This window comes from Monodon monoceros, unplaced genomic scaffold (genome assembly GCF_005190385.1).
Source record: "Monodon monoceros isolate NGI ecotype Baffin Bay Population unplaced genomic scaffold, NGI_Narwhal_1 Super_Scaffold_7, whole genome shotgun sequence".
NCBI classification, from domain to species: domain Eukaryota; kingdom Metazoa; phylum Chordata; class Mammalia; order Artiodactyla; family Monodontidae; genus Monodon; species Monodon monoceros.
The window spans coordinates 25,727,736-25,753,384 of record NW_021703784.1 but is presented as its reverse complement, the minus strand read 5'-3'; the positions used below and the strand labels follow the sequence as shown (position 1 = coordinate 25,753,384).

At 36.3% G+C, this 25,649-nt stretch overlaps 1 protein-coding gene across 3 annotated transcripts in view; it reads left to right on the top strand.

Annotated features, from left to right (window-relative positions):
* Nucleotides 1–25,649, top strand: part of CWF19L2 (CWF19 like cell cycle control factor 2) — a 200,612-nt gene that overhangs the window by 22,567 nt on the left and 152,396 nt on the right. For all 3 annotated transcript variants that reach the window (XM_029207882.1, XM_029207880.1, XM_029207881.1), the window contains exons 5-6: nt 480–599; nt 20,658–20,751. In XM_029207882.1, coding sequence (XP_029063715.1) covers nt 480–599; nt 20,658–20,751 — 214 coding nt within the window. The remainder of the gene's footprint in view (nt 1–479; nt 600–20,657; nt 20,752–25,649) is intronic.

The following is a 25,649-nucleotide window of genomic DNA, read 5'->3' as shown; positions in this document are numbered from 1 at the left end:
AAGTCTTGTATTGTTACATCTATCTGACTTTTCTACAGCGAGTAGAGTTCAGTCACAGTTTTTCTTTCCCTTCACTTCATGCCATAATTTTCTTAGCAACGCTTATAGTTGAATAGTTCACAAATTTGGGGTTATAGTTCATACGCCTGAGGAAGAATGCTATATTTACACTGTTAGCAACAATGAAGAAAGAAAGGTGAAAAGAACTGTGTTTGAGTGCCTGTTGTATATCCGGCATTGGGCTAGATGCCTTAAGTCAGTTTTCTTGTTAACTCCTTAAAACATTCCTGAAAGGTAGGTATTTTAACCCATTTTTACAGGGGAGAGAAGAAGGCTTAGAGAGACTAAGAAACTTGCTTTAAGTTATACAGCCATGTGGGATTTAATCCAGGTTTCAGTGCCTCCAGAATCTCTAATTTATTAAGTGTTTAGTGTTGTTCTAATCAATTTAGATTGAAGTGACTTCTTTTTCTTAACAGAGGGATGAATGGATGACTGTTGATTTTATGTCTGTTAAAACTGTGTCATCATTATCACTCAAAGCTGAAAAGGAAACTATAAGGAAAATAGAGCAAGAGAAAACCCAAGCACTTGAACAGGTAAGAGAACATTTAAAATGTTAAAACCTTTCTGATTTGCCTTTAACTGATACACATTTATGTAAATGCAGTTTTCCTTGTAAGATATTATTTTTTGTGGTATTTAATAAATCAGTGGGAACAACTATGAAATGTGATATGTTCTTTTAAATTTTTTTTGTAGGAAATGAGTTTAAATGTATATTATATTTATAAATCTAGGGCATATATGGTTGAGTACAGAATTTGGTTTACAGCTGAAAATCTTCAAGGTGAGAATTTAAAGCATTCTTGAGTTGGTAGTGCCTTGAAATGATTGGCAGAAATAACTACCAGTCCTTTCTAAAGGATGACACTGTCAATTTAGGTCTCCCAGGTCTCCCAGAAGCAAGTTCTGTGGCATTTAAGGTCATAATCTAAAATCATACTATACATGAAAATGTAACGATAGTCCATGAATGAGAGTCATCCGAAACAATAAACAACCGAATCAGACTCATAAAACCTTTATCTTTTGGAATATTTAATAGCTTTATATAGTAATAGTAGGTATAGAAAATATGAATAAGGGTTAAAAGTTTAATAAGAAGGTGGATTTGAGAAAGAGCCAATATTAGAAATGAAAAATATTAGAGTTGAAATTAGAAACTTGTAAAATGGTGAAGCAACAAACTGAATACAGCTGAAGACAGAATTAGTGAACAAGAAGATAGTCTTTAAGAATTTAGTCTATCAAATTCAAGAATTTGAATGCAACATAGAGGCACAAATAAATGAAAAATATGAAAGAGTGATTATGAAGTCCTGTGATCAATGTTTTGTGTTTTTGTTTCTTCCCCAGTTTGATTTTAATTCTGAAAATGTTGGTGTGGTAAACTGTATTGACTTTATAATTAAGTAGCTGCCCATTTGGAACTTTGGGGCCAGAGGTTTTTGGAATATCTTTACTAAGTTCTGTTTTGTCTCTGAGTTAGACCTGAAGAAGTTAGGGGGAAAGTACCAAAGGGGTGTAACCAGTGGGTAGTAGAGCAAGAAGGAGGAGCTGCATGAAGTCAGGAAGTTGATTTTACCCATTGTGATTACATGCTTTCTTCTGAAATCATGGTCTGCTGTTTGTGGGCATGAATGGTCTGGTATGTTCAGGTAGTCCTGGCTTATGATCTTCGGTTTTGCACATATTCGTCTGTTCTCTATATCAAACAACGGAATGTAGTAAACTCTTGAGCATCTTTAATACATTGAAATAGTGATTAGTTTTTCTTAGAAATACTGTTACAGAAAACTACCTTTCCTTTCCTAAGAAGCTATAGTACTTTGTCATGCTTATCTTACCAACTTTCCAGCATTGAATTACAGCTTTTCTAATTAATATAATCTTTTCTTACAAATTCTTATATAAACTTCTCTGATTCAAGTAAGTCAGTGTCTGTTGACTTGCTCATTTGCTTATGTAATTTTTGTCTTTTTTTTTTTTTTGCATCTAAATCATCTTTTCCATTCCTGCTGCTACTCCTAGTTTAAATGCCATTTGTTAGTTGTATGTCTTCACCTCTTTGTCTCATTTATATCATCTTTACTGGAGCTGAGTTAATATATGAAGTGAACTGAAGACAGCCCCTGGAACTAAGAACCGGTTAACGTTAAAATATTATTATGGTTCAGGCCCTAATTTATTCTTGTCTGGGCAGTTACAATAACGTTTTTGTTTTTCAGCATCCTACAACTGATGTCAGACTAACTTTTTCAAACTACAGCTTTTGTCATGGTATTATTCTGTTTAGAAATATTCAGTGATTGAAGTTAAGGGGAATGTGTCTTTGCTGTTTGTAGTATTTCCTTTTCTGTGGATGAAGCTCTGCTAGTGGTGTTTCATGCCACCCTCCTTTCTCATTCTGTCTTTGAGGATATGAAGTACATTTTCTATTAGAAAATTTGCAAAGAATAAACTGGGTGTACTTGGCTTAGCCCTGCCTTTCCTGCTTATGGAACAGACTGCTTGAAGAGATTGTGTGGGGAATGATATGAAGTGGGGGGTTGGTTCAGTGCATTCTACACCTGGGAAAATCTGCCTCATTGTGGGGTTCAGTTAACAGATGCATTTGTTGTTCACTGAAAGAAAAATTCCAATTTAGCCTTCATTAGCAATAAAGGTAATTTTTGTCTTTTATTTCTTATGCTTTTTTTAATGTTTCTTAACTTGCTCAGAGCCTAGGTTGGAAAGAAAGGTGCTATATTTATTATTCTCTTTTAAAGACCACAAAATGCTGCCTGCAAATAGAGTCCAAACACATTAGATTGGACTCTTTCCTTTGGGTGATCTGCATCTCAACCAAAATGGTTTAATTAATTTCTGTTGTATTTCTCTGCAAATTCCTGTCTCTGAATTTTTGTTCATCTGGATTTTTCTAAGTACATGCCCTCTATCCCTGTATGACTGCATCCTGTTTATCCTTCAAGGCCTAACTTGATATATATGATGAAATTTTTATTATTTTGCTTGATTGAAATATATCTCTGCTTCCTTTATGTTCCCATAGCACTTTATTTGTTCCTTTAGTATATAGTACTTGTAGTTTTCTATAAAGCACTGTAGTTTAATAGTCTTATCCTGTTTCCCTTATGAGATTATAAACTTTTTGGGAAACTGTAGGTGCTTCTTTTTTTTTTTTAATGTATTTGAAATTGTACAGTATTATCCTTTTACCCATGAATTTATTTTGCTGCTCTGTAAATGCCTGGATTTAGTCCTGATGTATGATAACCTGTAGTAATTTTTGACTTTTGCTTAGGTAAGAATTCAGATTATTGTGTACAGAAGTAAATCATCTAGACTAATGAGTGAGACAAGCCAGTTTTCAAACATCCATATATTTTCTTTCTTCAAATGATGGTTACAGTTTTTATAATACGTCTTTAAAAGTTTTATTGTATTTTTAATTTAATCTAATTTTTTAATTGAAGTATGGTTGATATACAGTATTAGTTTCAGGTGTACACCTTAGTGATTCAATATTTTTATAGATTATATTCCATTTAAAGTTATTACAAAACAATGGCTATAATTCCCTGTGCTGTACAATATATCCTTGTAGTTTATTTACTTTATACATAGTAGTTTGTACATCTTAATCCCCTACCTCTGTTGAGCCTCTTGACCTTACCTTTCCTCGCTGGTGACCACTAGTTCTATCTGTGAGTCTGTTTTGTTATATATTCATTTTATTCCACATATAAGTAATAGCTACAGTACTTGGCTTATTTCACTAAGCATAAAATCCTGTAGGTCCATCCATATTGTTGCAAATGGCAGAATTTCATTTATTTTTATGGTTGAGAAATATTCCTCTCGTGTGTGTGTGTGTGTGTGTGTGTATGTATCACAACTTCTTTATTCATTCATCTATTGATGGATACTTAGGTTGCTTCCATATCTTGGCTGTTGTGAATAATTCTGCTATGAACATTGTGTGCATATATCTTTTTGAATTAGTCTTTTCATTTTCTTTGAATATGTACCTCAGGAGTGGAATTTTTGGATCATATGGTAGTTCTTTTTTTAGTTTTTTGAGGAAAGTTCTTATTGTTTTCCATAGTGGCTGTACCAATTTACATTCCTACTAGAAATGTACTAGGATTCTCTTTTCTCCACGTCACCAACATGTTATTTGTGGTCTTTTTGATGATGGCCTTTCTGACAGGTGTGAGGTGGTACCTCATTGTGGTTTTGATTTGCAATTCCTTGATGATTAGTGATGTTGAGAATCTTTTCATGTGCCTGTTGGCCATATGTATGTTTTCTTTGGAAAAATGTCAATTCAGGTCTCTGCCCATTTTTTTAATTGGGTTGTTTTTTTGATAGTGAGTTGTATGAGTTGTTTATATACTTTGAATATTAACCCCTTATCAGAAATATCATTTGCAAATATTTTCTCCCATTCAGTAGGTTGTCTTTCCTTTTGTTGATGGTTTCCTTTGCAGTGTCAAAGCTTTTAAGTTTAATTAGGTTCCATTTGTTTATTCTGGGTTTTTTTCCTTTACCTGAGGTGACAGATCCAGAAAAATACTGCTACAATTTATTGGAAAGAGTGTTTAGCCTATGTTTTCTTTGAGATTTCTGGTTTCTGTTCTTACATTTAGGTCTTCAATCCATTTTGAGTTTATTCTTTGTATATGGTGTTAGAGAATGTTCTAATTTCATTCTTTTACATATAGTTGTCCATTGTCCTAGCACCACTGACTGCAGAGACTGTTTTTCTCCATTGTATATTCTTGTCTCCTTTGTCATAGATCAATTGAACCACCGGTGTGTGCGTTCATTTCTTAGCTGCCTATTCTGTTCTGTTGATCTATGTGTGTGTTTTTGTGCCAGTACCATACTGTTTGGATTACTGTAGCTTTGTAGTAATGTCTAAAGTGAGCAAGCATGATACCTCCAGCTTTGTTCTTTTTTCTCAAGATTGTCTTGGCTATTTGGGGTCTTTTGTTGTTCCATGTAAATTTTAAGATTATTAATTCTAAATCTTTGAAAAATGTCTTGGGTATTTTGATAGGGATTGCTTTGGGTAGTATGGACATTATAATAGCATTCTAACAATTTGTGAACATGGTATATCTTTCTGTTTCTTTTATCATCTTTAATTTCCTTCATTGTTGTCCTATAGTTTTCAGAGTATAGGTCCTTTACCTCCTTGGTTAAGTTTATTCCCAGGTATTTTATTCTTTTTTGATTCAATTGTAAATGGGATTTTTTTTCTTGAATTCTCTTTCTGATAATTCATCACTAGTATTTAGAAAAGCAACAGATTTCAGTATGCTAATCTGTATTTTGAACTTTTATAAAATTTATTTCTTAGTTTTAATAGTTTTCTGGTGAAGACTTTAGGGTTTTCTATATATAGTATCATGTCATGGGCAAATAGTGTCAGTTTTACTTCTTCCTTTCCAATTTTGATGCCTTTTATTTCTTTCTCTTGTCTGATTGATGTCGTTACATCTTCCAATACTGTGTTGAATGAAAGTGGAGACACTGGGCGACATTGTCTTGTTCCTGATTTGATTTTATTTTTTTATACTTGATTTAATGAAAAAATTTTTTATTGCAGTATAATTGCTTTACAATGTTGTGTTAGTTTCTGCTGCAGAACAAAGTGAATCAGCTATATGTATACATATATTTCCTCCCTCTTGAGCCTCCCTCCAACTCCTGCCCCATCCCACCCATCTAGGTCATTACAGAGCACCGAGCTGATCTCCGGGTGCCATACAGCAGCTTCCCACTAGCTAGCTATTTTACACATGGTAGTGTATATAGGTCAGTGCCACTCTCTCAATTCGTCCCACTCTCCCCTTCCCCCACATGTCCAGAAGTCCTTTCTCTACATCTACATTTCTTTTCCTGCCCTGGAAATAGGTTCTTCAGTACCATTTTTCTAGATTCCATATATATGCCTTAATGTACAGTATTTGTTTTTCTCTTTCTGACTTACTTCACTCTGTATGACAGACTCTAGGATCATCCTCATCAATAAAAATGACCCAATTTTCTTCCTTTTTATGGCTGAGTAATATTCCATTGTATATATGCACCACATCTTCTTTATCCATTCATCTGTCGATGGACATATAGGTTGCTTCCATGTCCTGGCTATTGTAAATAGTGCTGCAGTGAACATTGTGGTACATGTATCTTTTGAGTTATGGTTTTCTCAGGGTATATGTCCAGTAGTTGGATTGCCAGGCCCTATGGTAGTTTTATTTTTAGTTTTTTAAGGAACCTCCATTCTGTTCTCCAAAGTGGCTGTATCAATTTATGTTCTCACCAACAGTGCAAGAGGGTTCCCTTTTCTCCACACCCTCTCCAGCATTTATTGTTTGTAGATTTCTTGATAATGGCCATTCTGACTGGTGTGAGGTGATACCTCATATTAGTTTTGATTTGCATCTTTCTAATAATTAGTGATTTTGAGCATCTTTGCATGTATTTGTTGGCCAACTGTATGTCTTCTTTGGAGAAATGTCTATTTAGGTCTTTGACCCATTTTTGGATTGGGTTGTTTTGATATTTAGCTGTATGAGCTGTGTGTATATTTTGGAGATTAGTCCTTTGTCACTTGCTTCGTTTGCAAATATTTTCTCCATTCTGAGGGTTGTCTTTTTGTCTTGTTTATGGCTTCACTTGCTGTGCAAAAGCTTTTAAGTTTCATTAGGTCCCATTTATTTATTTTTGTTTTTAGTTTCATTACTCTAGGAGGTGAGTCAAAAAGGATCTTGTGATTTATGTCAAAGAGTGTTCTTCCTATGTTTTCTTCTAAGAGTTTTATAGTGTCTAGCCATAAATTTAGGTCTTTAATCCATTTTGAGTTTATTTTTGTGTATGGTGTTAGGGAGTGTTCTAATTTCATTCTTTTACATGTTGCTGTCCAGTTTCCCCTGCACCATTTATTGAAGAGACTGTCTTTTCTCCATTGTATATTCTTGTCTCCTTTGTCAAAGATCAGGTGGCCGTAAGTGTGTGGGTTTATCTCTGAGCTTTCTTTCTGTTCCATTGATCTCTATTTCTGTTTTTGTGTCAGTACCATACTGTCTTGATTACTGTAGCTTTGTAGTATAGTCTGAAGTGAGGGATCCTGATTCCTCCAGCTCCATTTTCTTTCTGAAGATTGTTTTGGCTATTTGGGGTCTTTTGTGTTTCCATACAATTTGAAAATTTTTTCCTCTAATTCTGTTCAAAATGCCATTGGTAATTTGATAGGGATTGCATTGAATCTGTAGATTGCTTTGGGTAGTCTAGTCATTTTCACAGTGTTGATTCTTCCAGTCCAAGAACATGGATCTCTCCATTTGTTTGTGTCATTTCTTATTTCTTTCATCAGTGTCCTATAGTTTTCTGCATACAGGTCTTTTGCCGCCTCAGGTAGGTTTATTCCTAGGTATTTTATTCTTTTTGTTGCAGTGGAGTTTTTCCTTAATTTCTCTTTCTGATTTTTCAGTGTTAGTATAAAGTAATGCAAGAGATTTCTGTATTAATTTTGTGTTCTTTGCCTTTACTAAATTCATTGATTAGCTCTAGTAGTTTTCTGGTGGCATCTTTAGGATTTTCCAAGTATAGTATCATGTCATCTGCAAACAATGACAGTTGCACTTCTTCATTTCCAGTTTGTATTCCAGTTTTTATTCCTTTATTTCTTTTTCTTCTCTGATTGCTGTGGCTAGGAATTCCAAAGGTATGTTGAATAATAGTGGTGAGAGTGGGCATGCTTGTTACTGATGTTAGAGGAAATGCTTTCAGTTTTTCACCATTGAGAATAATGTTTGCTGTGGGTTTGTCATATATGGCCTTCATTATGTTGAGGTAGGTTCTCTCTAAGCCCACTTTCTGGAGAGTTTTTTTATTATAAATGGGTGTTGAATTTTGTCTAAAGCTTTTTCTGCATCTGTTGAGATTATCATATGGTTTTTATCCTTCAGTTTGTTAGCATGGTGTATCACATTGTGTGATTTGCGTATATTGAAGAATCCTTGCATCCTTGGGATAAATCTCGCTTGATCATGGTGTATCATCCTTTTAATGTTTTGCTGGATTCTGTTTGCTAGTAGTTCGTTGAGGATTTCTATATCTATGTTCATCGGTGGTATTGACCTGTAATCTTCTTTTTTGTGTGATATCTTTGTCAGGTTTTGGTATCAGGGTGATGGTGGCCTTGTAGAATGAGTTTGGGAGTGTTCCTCCCTCTGCAATTTTTTGGAAGAGTTTCAAAATGATAGGTGTTAGCTCTTTTCTAAATCTTTGTTAGAATTCACCTGTGAAGCCCTCTGGTCCTGGACTTTTGTTTGCTGGGAGATTTTTAATCACAGTTTCAGTTTCATTACTTGTGACTGGTCTGTTTATATTTTCTGTTTCTTCCTGGTTCAGTTTTGGAAGGGTGTACCTTTCTAAGAATTTGTCTGTTATTTCTAGGTTGTCCATTTTTTGGCATATGGTTGCTTGTAGTAGTCTCTTAACAATATTTTGTATTTCTGTGGTGATAGTTGTAACTTCTTTTTTATTTCTAATTTTACTGATTTGAGTCCTCTCTCTTTTTTTCTTGATAAGTTTGGCTAATGGTTTATCAATTTTGTTTATCTTCTCAGAGAACCAGCTTTTAGTTTCATTGATTTTTGCTATTGTTTTTATTGTTCTATTTCATTTATTTCTGCTTTGATTTTTATGATTTCTTTCCTTCTATTAACCTAGGGCTTTGTTTGTTCTTCTTTTTCTAGTTGATTTATGTGTAAGATTAGTTTATTTGAGATTTTTCTTGTTTCTTGAGGTAGGATTGTATTGGTATAAACTTCCCTCTTAGAACTGCTTTTGCTGCCTCCCATAGATTTTATGTCCTTGTGCTTTCAATGTCATTTGATTCTAGGTAGTTTTTGATTTCCTCTTTGATTTTTTTCAGTGATCTCTTGGTTATTTAGTAGCACATTTGTGTGTTTGTGTTATTTACAGTTTTTTTCCCTGTAATTGATAGCTAATCTCACATTGTTGTCCAAAAAGATGCTTGATATGATTTCTATTTTCTAAAATTTATTGAGGCTTGATTTGTGACCCAAGATGTGATATATCCTGGAGAATGTTCTGTGTGCACTTAAGAATAAAGTTATTCTGCTTTTGGATTGAATGTCCTGCAGATATCAATTAAGTCCATCTGGTCTAATGTGCCATTTAAGGCTTGTGTGTCCTTGTTAATTTTTTTTTCTGGATGATTTGTCCATTGGTGTAAGTGTAAAGTCTCCCACTATTATTGTGTTACTGTTGATTTCCCCTTTTATGGCTGTTAGCATTTGCCTTATGTATTGAGTTGCTTCTATGTTGGGTGCACAAATAGTTAGAATTGTTATGTCTTCCTCTTGGATTGATCACTGAATCACTATGTAGTGTCCTTCTTTGCCTCTTGTAATAGTTTTATTTTAAAGTCTATTTTATTTGATATGAGTATTGGTACTCCAGCTTTCTTTTGATTTCCATTTGCATGGAATATCTTTTTCTATCCCCTCACTTTCAGTCTGCATGTGTCCTTATGTCTGAAATCGGTCTCTTGTAGACAACATGTATAAGGGTCTTGTTTTTGTATCCATTCAGAAAGTCAGTGTCTTTTGGTTGGAGGATTTAATCCGTTTACATTTAAAGTAACATGTATGTTCCTATTACCATATTTTTTATTGTTTTGGCTTTGTTTTTGTAGGTATTTTCCTTCTCTTGTTTTTCCTGCCTATAACAGTTCCTTTAGCATTTGTCATAAAGCTTGTTTGGTGGTGCTGAATTCTCTTAACTTTTGCTTGTCTGTTAGGCTTTTGATTTCTCTGTTGCATCTGAATGAGATCCTTGCTGGATAGAGTAATATTGGTTGTATGTTTTTCCCTTTCATCAATTTAAATATATCTTGCCTCTCCCTTCTGGCCTGCAGAGTTTATGCTGAAAGATCAGCTGTTAACCTTATGGGAATTCCCTTTTATATTTTTTGTTCCTTTTCCCTTGCTGCTTTTAATATTTTTTCGTTGTGTTAAGTTTTGTTAGTTTGATTAATATGTGACTTGGTGTGTTTCTCCTTGGGTTTATCTTGTATGGGACTCTGCGTTTCCTGGACTTGATTGACTGTTTCCTTTCCCATGTTAGGTTTTTGTCTATAATCTCTTCAAATACTTTCTCAGACCATTTCACTTTCTCTTCTAATTCTGGGACCCCTATAATTCAAATGCTGGTGTGCTAAATGTTGTCCCAGTGGTCTCTGCAACTGTCCTCAATTCTTTTCATTGTTCTTTCTTTATTCTGCTTTGTGGCAGTTACTTCCACCATTCTTTTTTTTGTTTTTAGCATGTTTAGTGGAGTATAATTGCTTTGCAATGGTGTGTTAGTTTTTGCTATATTTTCACCATTCTGTCTTTCAGCTCACTTATCCATTCTTCTGTCTCAGTTATTCTGCTGTTGATTCCTTCTAGTGTATTTTTAATTTCAGTTATTGTGTTGTTCATCACTGATGGTTTGTTTTTTAGTTTTTCTAGGTCCTTGTTAAACATTTCTTTCATCTTCTCGATCCTTTCTATTTCCAAGATTTTGGATCATCTTTACTATCTTTACTCTGAATTCTTTTCAGATAGATTGCCTATTTCCCTTCTTGTATTTGGTCTTGTGCCTTTTTACCTTGCTCCTTCATCTGCAAGATATTTCTCTGTTTTCTTATTTTGCTTAACTTACTGTGTTTGAGGTCTCCTTTCCACAGGCTGCAGGGTCAGAGTTCCTCTTTCTTCTGGTCTCTGCCCCCAGTGGGTGAGGTTTGGCCAGTGGCTTTTGTAGGCTTGGTAAAAGCAAAATCAAATGAGCAAAAACAAAGAAACAAACACACACACACACACACACACACACACACACAGAAGAAACAAAAACAGAACCAAAGAAAACAGAAAACAAGAGAACAGCCAAAGAATCCCAAGGCAAAATTAAACAATTAAAAACAAAACTAACAAAAACAAAATACCAAAATCAAAGCAGAATGCCAACTGAAGAATAAAGCAAAGAAAACAAAACAGACAAAAATGATTCAAAAAAAAAGAAATGGGGGGGCTTCCCTGGTGGCTCAGTTGTTGGGAGTCTGCCTGCCGATCCAGGGGACACGGGTTCGTGCCCCGGTCTGGGAAAATCCCACATGCCGCGGAGCGGCTAGGCCCGTGAGCCATGGCCGCTGGGCCTGCGCGTATGGAGCCTGTGCTCCGCAATGGGAGAGGGCATAGCAGTGAGAGGCCCGCGTACCGCAAAAAAAAGAAAACAAAAATAGAAATGGGTACAAAACCCACAGAACAGAAGAGCAAAGGGAAAATGGAAATACAAAAAAATTTTTTAAATATATTAAAAAATGATGAAAAAGCACAGAACAACAGAAAAGCAAAGTAAAAGTAGAAATATAAGAAGATCAAAAGTATGTTAAAAAAAACCTTGAGACTAAATAAAAGTAAAAAAAAAAAACCCCAAACCAATAGCAACAACAACAAAGAAAAAGAAAAAAACAAAACAACAGACTTAACAACAGAATGAATCAAAACTGAGTAAAATTAATAGTAATAATAATGTTTTCCTGGGGTCTCACCTGTTATTGTCCTTGCCGTGAGCTACAGCCCACCCCTGCCTCCTCAGGAGACCCTCCAATGCCTCTGTGCTGGTCTCTGGACCTGCTGTGGGCCCTGTGGGGACAGCTGAGGCTCTGATCTGGCCCCACTCATGTGTGTGCTTGCCCCCAAAGTCCACAGCTGTCAGTGCTAGACCATTTTCATTTGTGGGAGTACTCATTGTCTTTTCAGATATTCCATAGGCACAGTATCTATTTAGCTGATTACGGGGATTTAATTTGCCAGTTATGCAACTGATGGAAAGATTTTTGTTTCTCTTTTTTAGTTGCCCCACCCCTGGGGCTCAGCTGTGGTTTTATCCCCATCTATGTGTGTGGGCCACCCACAGGAGTCTGCTCCCGAGGCTTCCCTGGAGCAGTTGGGTCTGTCCTGGTGAGGACAGGGCATGGAGGTGGCATGGCTACTTGGATAGTGGGAGCCCCGGCAGCGCCAGGTGCGTGGGGGAGCTGGCGGCCATGGGCGCAAGAGATATGGCCCTAGTGGGAACCTTTTCTAGTGCCCAGTGGCATGCGTGCGAGGGCCAGCCCTGGTCAGTCTGTTTTTAGTGCCTGGCAGCAGGTGTGCAAGGGCTAGCCCTGTCTGGTTTTTTTGTAGTGCCCAGCGACAGGCTCATGAGGGCCAGCCCTGGCAGGGCCTTTTGTATTGTCTGGTGCTAGGCACTGGCATGTGGGGAGAGACTGGCTACAATGGTGGCTCCACCCCTTGCATGTGACTCAGCAGTAGTGCCCTGCTTCCATGGCATTCCGGTTTTCCTCCATAGGCATTCTCTGTTGACATTTCCTCCCTCCTGTTCCCTCACACCATCTCCCCACAGCCAACAGCAGTTCTTGCCCCGGGTTTACTCTCCATTCCCCATGCTCCAGTTCCCAGCCCCCATGTGCACTGTTGGACACACATCCCAATCCGGGGCACTTAGGGCCATAGTACAGACTGTCTGTGTAGTTTTCACTCTGTCCCATCTGCCACAGGTCGGTCGCTTCACCCTCCATCAACAGCCTCAAATGCTTCCCTTCTCTCCCAACTGATTTCCTCATTGGTGAGGGGGCTTCCCCGGATGAGGGAATTTCTCTCCTGCTTCAGCTCCCACCACTGGCATGCAGGTCCTGTCCCGCTTCCTCTCCTCCTCCTTCTCCCTTCTTTCTTTCTTCCTACCCAGTTATGCAGGGATCTTTATAGTCCTTTCTGGTGTCTAAGGTCTTCTGCTAGTGTATAGCTGGTGTTCTGTGAGAATTGTTGCATCTATAAATGTATTCCTGATGCATCCATGGAGAGAGAGGAACTCCACATCCTCCTACTCCTCCGCTGTCTTGGAACCCCTTTGTTCCTGATTTTAGAGGAAAAGTTTTCAGCTTTTCATCATCAAGTATGAGGTTAGCTGTGGATTTGTCACAAATGGTCTTTATTATGTTGAGATATTTTCCCTCTATACCAACTTTGATGAGAGTTTTTGTCACCAAAGGACGTTGAATTTTGTCAAATGCTTTTTGTGTGTCTGTTGAGATGATCATGTGATTTTTTTTCCTCCTTTTGTTAATGTGGTGTATCATATTGATTAGTTTGCAAATATTGAACCATCCCTGGAATGAATCTCACTTGACCATTATGTATGATCCGTTTTATATACTGTTGAATTTGGTTTGCTGATATTTTCTTGAGGATATTTGGATCTTCATTCATCGGAGATACTCACCTGTAATTTTTTTCTTTGGTAGTGTCTTTGTTTTATTTTAGTATCAGGGTAATTAGTGATGGCCTCATAGAATTAATTTGGGAATGTTCCCTCTTCTTCAATTTTTTGGAGGAGTTTGAGAAGGTATAGATATTAGTTCTTTTATATATGTTTGGTAGACTTCTCCCAGGAATGGATTTGTTCCTGAACTTTTGTTTGCTGAGAGTTTTTTAAAGTACAAATTCAATTTTACTACTAGTGATCTTTCTGTTCATATGGTCTATTTTGTCCTGATTCAGTCTTGTAAGTTTTTATGTTTATAGAAGTTTGTTGGTTACTTCTAGGTTGTCCAATTTGTTGGCATATTAATTGTTCATAGTATTCTGTTTTGATATTTTTGTATCTCTGTGATAGCAGTTGTTATTTTTCCTCTTTCATTTCTTATTTTATTTGGGTCCTCTCTCTTTTTTTCTTGATGAATCTGCCTAAAGGCTTATCAGTTTTGTTTATCTTTTCAAAACATCAACTCTTGGTTTCATTGGTCATTTCTATTTTTTTTTCTTTTTTGTTCTTTGTTTTATTTATTTCCTCTCTGATATGAATTGCTTTCTTTCTGCTTTTGTTTGTTCTTCTTTTTCTAATTCCATTAGATGGTAGGTTAGGTTGTTTATGAGATTTTTCTTGTTTCTTGAGGTTGGCCTTTTACTGCTATAAACTTACCTTTAGAACTGCTTTTGCTGTGTAGCACAGATTTTGGAAAGTTGTGTTATTTTCATTTGTCTGGAGGTTTTGTTTGATTTCCTCTTTGATTTCTTCATTGACCCATTGGTTTTTCTTTTAGTAGCATATTGTTGAGTCTCCACATTTTGTGTTTTTTCTAGTTTCATGCCTTGTGGTTGGAAAAACTGCTTGATATAATTTCTATCTTCTTCAGTTAGTTGAGACTTGTTGTTTGGCCTCCTATGTGATCTATTCTGGAAAATGTTCCATATGCACTTGAAAAGAATGTTTATTCTACTGTTTTTGGATGGAATGTCCTGTAGATATCTACTAAGCCCATCTGGTCCAAAGTATCATTTAAGATTACTGTTTGGGCTTCCCTGGTGGCGCAGTGGTTGAGAGTCTGCCTGCCGATGCAGGGGACATGGGTTTGTGTCCCGGTCCGGGAAGATCCCACATGCCGCAGAGCGGCTGGGCCCATGAGCCATGGCTGCTGAGCCTGCGTGTCCGGAGCCTGTGCTCCACAACGGGAGAGGCCACAGCAGTGAGAGGCCCACGTACCGCAAAAAAAAAAAAAAAAAAAGATTACTGTTTTCTTATTGTTTTCTTGTCTGGATGATTTGTTCATTGATGTAAGTGTGGTGTTAAAATCCTCTTCTGTTATTTGTTATTGTCAATTTCTCCCTTTATGTCTGTTAATATTTGCTATATATATATATTTAGGTGCTCCTATATTAGGTACATATATGTTAATGAGTGTTGTCTCCTCTTGCATTGAAATCCTTTTTGTTAATAATGCCCTTCTTTATCTTTTTTTATTGACTTTATTTTAAAATTTGTCTGAAATGAGTACTTCTACCCCTGCTTTCTTGTCATTTCCATTTGCATGAATTATTTTTTTCTATCCTGTCACTTCCAGTTTATGTGTTTGTCTTTATGTTTGAAGTGAGTCTCTTACAAGAAGCATTTAGATGGGTCTTGTTTTTTTTTATCCAATCAGCTGCTCTGTGTCTTTTGATTGGATCATGTAGTCCATTTACATTTGAAGTGATTATTGATAGGTGTGTCCTTATTCCCATTTTGTTACTTGTTTACTGGTTGGTTTTTCAGTTCTTCTTTGTTCTTTTCTTCTTTTAGTTCCTTCCCTTGGAGTTTGATGATTTTCTTTAGTGGTATGCCTGTGTTCCTTTTTCTTTAGATTTTTTGTATGTAGTACAGGTTTTTGGTTTGCAGTTACCATATGGTTCATATATGTTGACCTATAACTATATTTACTTGTTTTAAACTGGGAGTCATTTAAGTTCAAACACATTCTAAACGATTTACATTTTTCTAAACCCCTTCACCACATTTTGTGTTTTTAATGATGTATTTTACATATTCATGTTTTCCCTTAACTGTTCGTTGTAGATATAGTTGATTTCACAGTTATTTGTCTTAATCTTGGTAAGAGCCTATTTAAGTGATTGAGTCATAGGCTTTACTATATATTTGCCTTTACTAGTGGGATTTTCCCTTTCCTATAGATTCTTACTTGTTGTAGCTTTTACTTTTTCACTTAGAGAAAATGCTTTAACATTTTTTTAGGGTTGGGTTAGTACCCTCTGTGCTTCCTGTACTTGGATTTCTGTTTCCTTCTTCAGGTTCTGGCAGTCCATAATTTCATCAAACACGTTTTTGCCCTGCCTCTCTCTTTCTTCTCCTACTAGGACCCCTAGAGTGTGCATGTTGGTATGCTGGATGTTATCTTAGAGATCCCTTAACTGTTCTCATTTTTTTTAAACCTTGTTTCTCTTTTTTCTGTTCAGATTGAGTTAATTTTTATTTCATCTTCTTCCGTATCACTTTGTCTTCTGTTGGTTCCTTCTAATGTGTTTTGCATTTCAGTTAGCATGTTCTTCAGTTCTGTCTTTTAAAAATGTTTTTTAGTTCCTTTTTAAAATTCTCTGTTCATCTATTCTTTCCTCTAATTTAGTCAGTATTCCTATTATTAATGCTTTGAACTCTTTGTGTATTAAATTGTTCACTGCTGTTTCATTAGTTTTCTTTAGGGTTTTTCTCTTGTTCTTTCAGTTGAAACAGTTTTCTGTCTTCTCATTTTGCTTAACTTTCTCTGTGTCTGTGATATTAGGTGAAACATTTACCTACTCTGATCTTGAAGGAGTGTCCTTGTGTGGGAGCATTTCTATGCAGTCTCCATGTGCCCAGTGGCTTTGATGGGAGAACTGGATCTGACCTGAGCATGAGTCACATCTTCCCACAGGGTGTGCTGGCAGCTGTCACCTTTGTAGGAGGTGAGACTGGAAGATGGAGGGACTAGAGTCAGAGCCAGGTGTGAGCATGGGGTTCTTCTCTGCTCAGTGACCAACACCACCTTATTGGAGGTGGTGTAGGGCCCCAAGTTCCTGGAGCAGAAGCCCTGTTATTTGGGAGTGAGCTGGCTCCATTCCCTTTAAGTGTGTACTCTTCTCGTTCCTAGCACCAGTACTTTGCCCCAGAGGGGACCAGTATTGGAGCAAGAGGGGCCAGAGTGGGTGCTCGGCAAAGGTCAGGTGTGGGCTGTGGTGTTCTGGACCCCAGTCTGAGTTTCGGACCTCACCCAATGAGCTGCTTCCCTAATCAGCTGCAGCGACTGCCACCTTCCCCCACCCCCGTCAGATGCTTCTGGGTCAGGTTAGCTCTGTCTCTCAAAACAGCATACTCCCCTCAGTCCTGTAGCCCTTGCCCCAGTTTGGAGCTGCATGGCATAGCAAGAGAGGCTGGAATGGGCACTTGGCTTCGGTCAGGGAGTGGGCTGTGGTGGTCCCAGGCCAGTCAGAGTTACAGACTGCTCCTGATGTGCTGCCTCGCCAAGCACCTTCAGGGGTTGCCGTCACTCCATTCAGATGCTGTTCCAGATCTGAGCAGGGTTCATTTCTCACAACTGTGTACTCTTCTTGGGTGCAGCATCCCTTGCCCCAGTGTGGAACTGTGCCATGGAGCAAGTGGTGCTGTAGTGGGCCCTCGGCTTAGGCTGGAGCATGGGCTGGGGGTGTTGTAGGAAACTGGCCAGAGTCCTGGGGCAGTTTAAGTCTACTTCTGCTGCCTTGTTTTGAGAGTAATCAAATTTGTATGTGCTCTTCATGAGCAGAGTCTAGGTTTCTTACAGTCCCCCTGTTAGTCCCACTGGTTTTCAAATCAGCTAAGGGGACTTGTCTTCTTGGCATTGGACCCTAGGACTAGGGAACCCAATATGTGGCTTGAATTGCTCACCCCCCAGGGAGGATCTCTGAGTCCATGTAATCTCCTTCCTTTTCTGTGTCCCCTCCCAGGGTCACAATTCCTGACTTGATTGCTTCTCTTCTCTTTCTACTTGAATCTGTGTGGATTTTTCTTACAGCCTTTGTTGTATAAGAGTCTTTCTACCAGTCTCCTGTTGGTTTTCAGTGAGAATTGTTCCACATGTAGATGTATTTTTGCTGTGTTCTTGGAAGGAAGTGAGCTCCACATCCTCCTACTCCACCATCTTGATCTCTCCTTCCTATGTCATCGTATTCTTAACACATGATAAATGTTTGGTTTATTTTGAGGAAAATACGGCCCTTGCCTTAGAATCAAATGATAATTCCTATAATGGGAGTGAAAATAAATGAAGATCGTAGGAAGAAGACTAAAATGATGGTCCTTAACTGAAGCTTCAGTGTGAAGCATGTTGATTTCATTTGTCTTCTTTATATTGAGGATATCATTTCTTTTGTGCTTTATGCTAATGTTTTTCATATTGTGAGTCAGAAGTTTATTGCTGTCATCATTTAAAAATATAAAATATCAGCATGTATTTATTACATGTAACAAATATACGTTTTGTTTCCTAAAACCTTTGTTTTGGATACACATACACAGAGAAAATCTCTCTATGGGTCAAGGTCACAGAAAAGCTTGAAAGCCAATGCTCAAGTCTTTGTGTCTTCTTGGCTTCTTTCTCACCTTGTGCTGTAAGCTTCAGATCTATGGCACATATCTATAAAACCAGTCTATAGCACATAGAGATGCATACCAATTTTTCAACCTTTTTTCATAAGCAGGACATCTCCCCACTCCAGTCCTTGGCTTTGTTTCCATTCCCCTGTATATGCTGGAGCACCTTTAGTATTTATTATGTTTTAGAAATTGAACTAAGGGCTAACGTTTTCTGCTTGCACATAGAGCCCAGTAGTCATGTGGCTTCAGTTATGCTTACTGCTTTGCATTTCTCTTCTGTTTTTGGTCCACAGAGATGGGTTTATCTTGTTTTGAACTTAGCAGTGTTTTATATTTTGTATATCTTTTCGGTTTGTCCTGAGCAGAGACAAACATGGCAACATGAACTGAACTTTAATAAATCTCTTGACTAGGTCTGAGCATGTTTTAGAGATTGATTCATGTTGATATATTTTATTTCTATTTCATTCCTTTCAATCACTGTATAGTCTTTCATAATCTAACTCTGCCATTCTGTAAATATCCATTCCTCTTGGAATGGATATTTTGTTTTTCACTCTTACAAACTATTACAAGCAGTGCTAAATTTCTCCATAGTGCATATTTAGAAGTGGAATTGCTAAGTTATTAAGTACGCACCTATTTTCTTTCACAAACACTTGCAAAGAGATTATATCAATTTATTGTGCCCCAACAATGTATGTTTCTTAACCATACTTAGTATCTGTATTGTCAAACTTTAAAATTATGTCATGCTGAATAATGTGTGAGAAATGGTATTTCATGTATTAATATGCATTCCTCTGATTACTAGGAGAGATCTTTTTTTTGTCATTTGGATTTCTTATAGTATGAACTGCTTGTTTATGTTTTTTATCTTTTTCTTACTGATGGTAGTTCTTTATATATTCAGTCTTGTGTCTTTTGTGCACTTTCAGATAGTATCTCATAATTCGTCTTACCAGTTGTCAATTGTCCTCCTCAGTTTGTAATTTTAGTCTTTGTTATCCTGTTGGATATCTGATATGTGTCTCTCTAAGTGTCCAAATAAGACCACTGGAAGAAATTGTAGATACTGTGAGATTTTACAGTAGGCTAAAAAGGGAGGTGGCAGAATCTTTTTGTGTGTACATTATAAGAAGTCAAATCCTTACTACTTTGCTTATCCCTCTAAGTTAACCTTTAACATAAAAATTTTTTTGTTTGTTTTTTTCTGTTTTTTTTTGCCGCACCATGTGATGTGGGATCTTAGTTCCCAGACCAGGGATAGGACCCGCGCCCCCTGCAGTGGAAGCACGGCATCTTAACCACTGGACCGCCAGGAGATTCCTAACTTAAATTTTGTTCTTTGGAGATTCTGTACTTTTTTGTCAGCTCATGAATACATTTTAAATGCTTTTTAAAAATTTTTTATCCAACATTTTTGTTTTCAAAGGTTGGTTCTGGAAGCTAACATTTAACTCTTTCCATTCTTCTCTATCTAATTGCCATTATTATTTCTAATAATTGCCATTATTAGTTCTAAGAAGCATTTTCTGACTCCTTAAGTCAAATTGGATACCCCTAGTATATGTTTCTATAGCAGTCTTTACTTTCATAGCACTCTTCTATATTAATATTGCTTGTCTTTCTCCTTTCTCAAGGCCATAATTTCTTTGATGGTAAGGACTATGCCTGGCTTATTAATTATAGCCCTAGTACCTGGCATAGTGCTTGGAACACAGTAGACACTTGCACTGTGACTAGGCTACTGTCATCTTTTTCCTGATTACTACCACAGTCTTCTTACTGGTTTCCTACCTATAATGTTGCTTTTCTCCAGTCTTTTCTCCACTCTGAAACCAGTTTGCTCTTTGTGTAACACAAAGCTGATCATGTTTATGACTTACCATTGCCCCAGCAGAAAGCTCCAATAGCAGTTTAAAGTGGTTCCTGTGGCCTAGTCCCTGATTATTCTATAACCTAATCTCTTATTGATGTTCATTCATGCTTCTCAAGTTTTAGCCAGTCTGAATTACTTTGTTCCCTAAAGGTGCAGTGCTTTTGCTTTCCTCTTGGGCTTTATGAACATACTTTTATTCCTACACTTGGAACCTCTTAATTCTCTTTTCCCACAGAAGAAACTGGCTAATTCTTGCTCATCCTTAGGTCTAATAGTACTCATATTACTTCCTTTAGGAAGTCTTTGATTTGTCAGCATGAGAGGAGTTTGAATTGTGTATGGCTTTAACACTCTGTACTTCTGTCTTCAAAGCACTTGACAGTTACTTGTATATTGTCTGTATTCCTCACTATCTCATAAGCTAGCAAAGGCTGTGTTAGGCATATTGACTATTACATTTTCTGCATCTAGCACAATTCTGATTCATGGTAGGTATTCAAGAAAAGCATTGAATGAATGTTAATTTAGACATTATTTCCTGCAAGTTGGAAAAGAGTGTGTCTTAAGAGTTTTTAAAGTATTTCCCTAAGGTTACAATTGTTAACTGAGTCTCAGGTTTTTAATTTATTAATATATTTTATGGTGGGGTTATTTTAAAATTGTGACCTCTGAAAATGTTTTGTTCCAGTTCAGACTGCTGGAAAGAGAATTGAATCCATACTGGAAGGATGGTGGGACAGGTCTTCCACCAGAAGACTGTAATGTGTCATCAGTTACTAAAGGTATCTTCATATTCTGATTGTAGCCACACAGGCATTTCTTATAACTTGGTATTCCTAAGGGAATCAACTGAGTCTGCTAGTAGATTGGCAAGATGTATTATGAATTCCAAAAATGAATAATAATCTAAATCAGATTTTGAGATGTATTAAATCTAAATTTTATCACTAGTTATTATTTAAATATTTCTGCCTGATGCTGTAATTTTGATCTAGTCTGCAGATACCTGTGTCTGTTTATGTATTTGCAAAACAATGATGTATATTGATTATCTGATGTGAAATTTGTATGGTTTTATATTATGAGCGTCTATGGATTATTACTAAAGGTTCAGTTTACATATAGGAAAGCAATGATAAAACATGCAGTCTTTTAAGGCCTCATTTAAATTATTAGTACTTGGGAAGATTATTTTAACTATAATATGTTAGCAAATTTATTAAATATTTTTATACTCGATAATGTTTTTATATTTGAGTTTATATTTTGAATGGATTAATGAAAAGTATGGTTCTGTGAGGATGTAATCCTTTGGTTTGTTACATTCTATAACAAAATGTAAAAAGTATTAAAGCTCTGAAGTTTCATGAAAATGATGTATAAATATTAAAGATGTGATTTTATATTTTCAGAAATTCTTACTTTGCCAGCATTTACAAATTTTATTGATGTTAGGATAGTGCTGTTACTTTCCAGCAGATGGAGACACAATACTTGTGTCACATATTCATACCTTTCACCATAATTTTAAAAAATACTTATATGCCAGTTAAGTGTTACATTGACAACTCAATGAAAAGTTTGATTAATTACAATTAACCCAGTATACACATAGTAGTATTATAAATTATCTTTTCATCTTAGTCATTTCTCAGCAGAATGTTTTCCTGCTTTTTATACATAGTTTATTTTTATTTTGGCCATTTGTTATATTCTTTTGTGTTTTATGAGAGATGTCCCTGGAGCCACGTTATAGGTTCCTTTTTAATTTATATTTATTAGTTTTACTGAAGTTATTAGTAATTATAACCTTTTCTTTATTGCCTTTCAGCTTGGGCAATAAAGAAATGTCTCTGCTGGGCTATATAATAATAACTGTAGTCATATAAGATTCTCTTTGAAATACTGATGTTTAGAGATTTAAGAGTTTGGGAATCATAAGTTTTCTCAGTGAACCATTATTATGTAGGGCTGATCCAAGCTTTTACCATCCTTGTTGTCAGAGGACAGTCAGTAAGTTCATCTATGGGGAAGACTTAGAATTGGCAAATCCTGTCTGAGTATATGTAGTCAGCAGGTTCTTAACTTCCCTGATTGGAGAAGACCCAAAGTTCTACCTTAGGTAGTATCTTTCAGCTTGCTGAACCAGTAGAATCAAAGACACTAGGAGAAAAATGACCATACATAAAGGTTTTAGAGAGCCTTTCTTGCTTCCCTTTCATATAATGCTTTCACCATTTCCCTTTCTCATATTTAATTAGAAGGAGAAAGAATGACAGAAAGCTCTGAATGTCTGTCAGAGGTTCAGATCCCAGAGTTGAAATTAAGCTTTAAAAAATGATTTGTAGGTTTTTCTGCGTATGCAGATAGTGTGGTCGTTCTCTTTAGACTAGTGGTAGAGTTGAAACTGTGAGGCACCTAAAAGTGTTATAAAAGTAGTATTAAGAGGTATGTAGAGGTGCTATAGTGTTTATATTTAAGGACTTAGACTTTGGAGTTTGACTTCTTGGGATTAGAATTTTGGCGTTTCCACTCATTAGTTCTGTGATTTGGGGAATGTTTCCTGACTTCTCTGAGCCCAGTTTAAACACTGTAGTAGGGAATAATGGTATTACCTGTCTTATATGGTTATTATGAGGATTTATCACAGAATCTGGAATATAGTAAATACTTAATAATGATGTTGTCAAATATTTGTCCTTATGATGAAATGTTTTGGGAAGATTTTATCAACAGGTTTTTTGGTAATGATTGAGGCGCCATATACACCATAACTAATTTGTTACTCTTGATATTTTTTTCCTTAGAGAAAATTAAGTAGAAAAATAAATAAATTTTCACTGTCCATACAAAATTATCTTAAATCATATTTTAGTAATGGGAATATTTGTACAATTTTTAAGTTTACAGAATAACACGTTTTTGTATCAGTTTATTTTCAATAGCAGCCATGTGAGGGTAGCAAAGTAGATGTCCCAATTGTATAGGAAGCTAATACCTAATGTTCAGGAAACTAAGGCTGAAATTGGTCAAGTTATTTGCCTATAGTCATATGAGTAGTACTAGAACCCAGGTCTTCTGATTTTAGTCTAGGGTTAGTTACTCTAGGTTTTCATTAGAAGACTCTGTTACCATGTAGTTAGTAGATATTCTTGCTTAAAAACTCTGTATTTTTGTTCATCCATGTAGATTATTTTCCCTCTTTATTTTTTGGCTTTCTCTTACAGAATCTTTTGAGAAGTTGTTTCAAAGTTGATTTAAATCAACTGCCTTATTTTGCACACAAAGAAGCAAAATTTAAAGGAGTTAATGACTTGCTTGAGGTCTTACAACTATTTAATAACAACAGCAAGACTAAAATCTAGGTCTCCTGATATTCAGTTTATTGCTATTTTTATATTATCCTGTCTTCTGAGAAAAATGAGGATGTAGCCCAGATTCACTTGGTTGTATTTTGTCTATAATAATATAACTTTTAATTATGGAAGCATATACTCAGTCTCTGAATTTTTGACTTATAAACAACAGACTTCACGTACAGGTATATATTAAGTGCTCCATACCAATGAATTTACTGTAATTATTTGATATATCTTTATCTCAGATAGGACAGGGACCATGCCTTATTCATGATTGTTTTTGTTTGTTTTTTTAAAAAGTTACTTTTTAGTGAGTAGATACCCCATTCACCAATGTTTTACCCCCTTATTATTATTTATTATTATTTTTTTTGTGGTACACGGGCCTCACTGTTGTGGCCTCTCCCATTGCGGAGCACAGGCTCCGGACGTGCAGGCTCAGCGGCCATGGCTCACAGGCCCAGCCGCTCCGCGGCATGTGGGATCTTCCCGGACCGGGGCACGAACCCGTGTCCCCTGCATCGGCAGGCGGACTCTCAACCACTGCGCCACCAGGGAAGCCCCCCCTTATTATGTTTTGATTTCCTTCTGTGTTTAATAGATTTTCATATTCATAGTAAGTGTTCACAAAATATTTGTTGGATTGAATTTCTTGATAGATGGTTCTGTAGTTGGTATTTTTTGTTTGCTTTTTAAATATTCAATTTGGTGAATTCTCTTGTTATAAATATTTTATTATTGCTATTGTTGGGGCCCAGGGTACGTTGCCCCAAAGTGTGCCTCAATGGCATATTGATTATTTTGAATTAAAGTTACTTAAGAAAGAGCTGATGCAAGAGGGACACTTTGAACCTCCTCTCTGTCTTCCTGAAAGTAGGGAATAAATTGCATATGAAAAATGAAGGTAGAAGGAAATTCTTATAACAGAGATAGGGAATTTGAGGTCAAAAAGCCTATACAAACAGACCTTGTTACTTCTTTAATTTATTACCCCAAGCCCAAACTCAGTTTAGATTCTTCACTAATTAAGCACCCAAAGCCTAAGTTATTTTTGTCCTATAAATTTCTTATAAATTTAGTGTTTCTCTGTCTAAAAAGTATAAAAACTGGCTTCTTTGGTCCCTTCTTAGGTCCCATTTCTATGAGAACTCCATGAGCATGAATTAAAATTTTCACTGTGTCCATCAGTTTGTCAGTAGATAACTCCTCGGAATAAAAATTTTAATTATATAGCTAGAACATTAACATGGGTGTTATTTACAGTGGTTGTCTCTTATCACTGTGTAAATTGCAGATTTAGACTAACTTCCTTGAGTAGCTGCATTGTTAATTTTGAACTCATAGAATGTATACATTAAAAAAAAGAGCAAGAGCAAAATAAACTTAAATGAAAAGCGAATCATTGAGTTAACTAGAGACCTGGATTTGAAGTACACGGTATTTTAGGCATGTAAAGTAAGACCCGTTATCTTAGAAGAGATAGCTTAGTGAAGATAAACTTTTGAGATTTGTGTGAGGGACAGAATTAATTTCAGAATTGAAAAATCTGTTTTTTTTAAAGTAAACTTTTTATTTACGTTCAACACGTATATAGAAAAGTACACAAATCTTTAGTATACAGACTGATTACAGTTGACCGTTGAACAACATGGGGGTTAGGGGCACCTACCCTCTGTGCAGTTGAAAATCTGCATATGACTTTTAGTTGGCCCTCTGTATTTGTGGAATCAACCAACCATGGATCCAGCCAACTGCAGGTTGTGTATATTGTAGTATTTGCTATTGAAAAAAATCCAAGTGTAAGTAAACCCACATAGTTCAAACATGTTGCTGTTCAAGGGTCAACTGTATTTTTACAAAGTGAAAACATCTGTGCAATCAGTGTACAGTTTAAGAAACTGAACATTATTACCATCCCAAAGATTCGCTTTGTGGCTCTTCGAGTCACTGTGCTCTTGCCAGAGTGTTCTGGCACCAAAATTCTGCTTTGCCTGGAATCATATACTGTGCCCTCTTTTGTTTCCTGCTACGTTTGTGCCCATTTTCAGATTCACTTGTGTTGTTGGGTACATAGTCATTTATTCTCATTGCTATGTAGTAGTCTATTTTAGGAATATATATATCATAGTCTATAATGTATATTCATTTGATTCTAGGCTGGGATTACTACAGGTTTCTTGCTATGAAGATTCTTGTACATGTCTTTTGGGGTCTCTGTATTTTGTGGGTTATAGAGCTGGGGTGATCTAAACTAGTTCTGTTTTTGAACAAGGAAAATCAGGAACAGTTTTGATTTATTTATTAGATTTCCTATATGCAAA